The 1528-nt window shown below is 30.2% G+C and overlaps 1 protein-coding gene across 1 annotated transcript in view; it reads right to left on the bottom strand.

The window, feature by feature from the left end:
- LOC112504230 (1-aminocyclopropane-1-carboxylate oxidase homolog 1-like) overlaps positions 1 to 1528 on the bottom strand; it is a 7130-nt gene that overhangs the window by 893 nt on the left and 4709 nt on the right. The window contains exon 2 of the mRNA XM_025108165.1: positions 463 to 784. Within this exon, the coding sequence (XP_024963933.1) occupies positions 463 to 784 (322 nt within the window). The remainder of the gene's footprint in view (positions 1 to 462; positions 785 to 1528) is intronic.

Raw genomic sequence — 1528 nt, forward strand, 5'->3', positions numbered from 1 at the left:
GTTCATATATGAATCACAAAGGTTCACACGTGAATCAGTTAATTAGTTCATATGTGAATCAGTTAAATAGTTCATATATGAATCACAAAGGTTCATACGTGAATCAGTTAATTAGTTCATATGTGAATCATACGGCTTCATATGTGAATTAGTTAAAATAAGTCATATGTGAATTACATGGGTCCACATATGAACATATAGTTCATATGGGGATCACACTGGTTCACATATGAATCCGTTTGCCACCTATTTGTAAAAGTTACGAAAGTACCCCCTTTATTTTTCTGCACAACCCTAAATTTTGACCAGTCAAATCCGATCTTAACTGTATGAAAGGCTAGGATCACTTCTTTACTTTTCAAATACTTACCACTTCTCAAAATAACCTATGACTATATGTGTGTGTATATATATATTGACTTTTATGAGTAGCAAAATGTATTAATATTTAAAGATAGATGCCTGTAATAGATCTCCAGCATTCACCACAAGAGCCCTAGGGATAGGAGGAACATGAGTCCATTGGTTTTGATAAAAGACTTGGAGGCCACCAATTTGATCTTGTAGAAGTATTGTGATGAAATCGTTGTCGGTGTGGTTAGGGGTGCCTATTGTCAAGTCTGGTTGTGGACAAGAAGGATAGTAATGGCTAAGTATAGCAAGCCCTTCGGTACAACCCATGTCTGAAAGGTGATTGGGATTGAGCCCAAGAGCTTCAGATATTAGCTCAAAAACACAATCTCCTAATTTCATCACTTGACTCGAATACTCTACCAAAATATCTCTACAAGAAAATCCCAATTATATGTAAGTGAGATAATATGAATTCAAATTTGAGTTATAATACTAGTACTTATCACATTACTTATTAGTGGTATAATTATTATATTGCAAGTAAAACCTTTGCCCCAAGTTATTGTTAATAATTGGACAACAATGACAACACATATTTCTTTCAATACATTTTTAAATATATGACTACAGTACACTCTAATATATATGGGTTTTTGGTAATAGACCTACTTTTCGTAACACTAAATATGGCAACGATAAAAATATTAATAAAAAAGGATAGTAAAGTATCATGCATTAATATCATAGAAAAAAAATAGTCAAGTTTGAATTTGAACATAACAATTATAAAAACCCATCATTAATGTTGTAACCATTGAATTTACTAGAGCGTAAATTATATATACAAAATATTTAATGTATTTATTATATTCTTTTTATTACATTATTGTCACCTTAATAAAATAAGAGCCTTTGTAAAATTCTACAATGGAAGTTCTTATAAAAAACCTTATTTTTCTTATTTTTAATTTTTAAAATGTAATTTTATTTATAGATTATTATATCTATACTATATTATAATGCATTTGGCTAAAACTCTTAAAAACTCTTAAACTCTTAAACCCGCTCATCCCTATCCGATTTCATCCCTATCCGATTTCATCCCATAACTGAATTCGTGTAACCAACTACAGATAAACACAATCCAATACAGGATAAACATCTCATTTTAAAT

The sequence above is a fragment of the Cynara cardunculus genome, unplaced genomic scaffold, assembly GCF_001531365.2.
Source record: "Cynara cardunculus var. scolymus isolate 2C unplaced genomic scaffold, CcrdV1 Un_Scaffold_4947, whole genome shotgun sequence".
NCBI classification, from domain to species: Eukaryota; Viridiplantae; Streptophyta; class Magnoliopsida; order Asterales; family Asteraceae; genus Cynara; species Cynara cardunculus.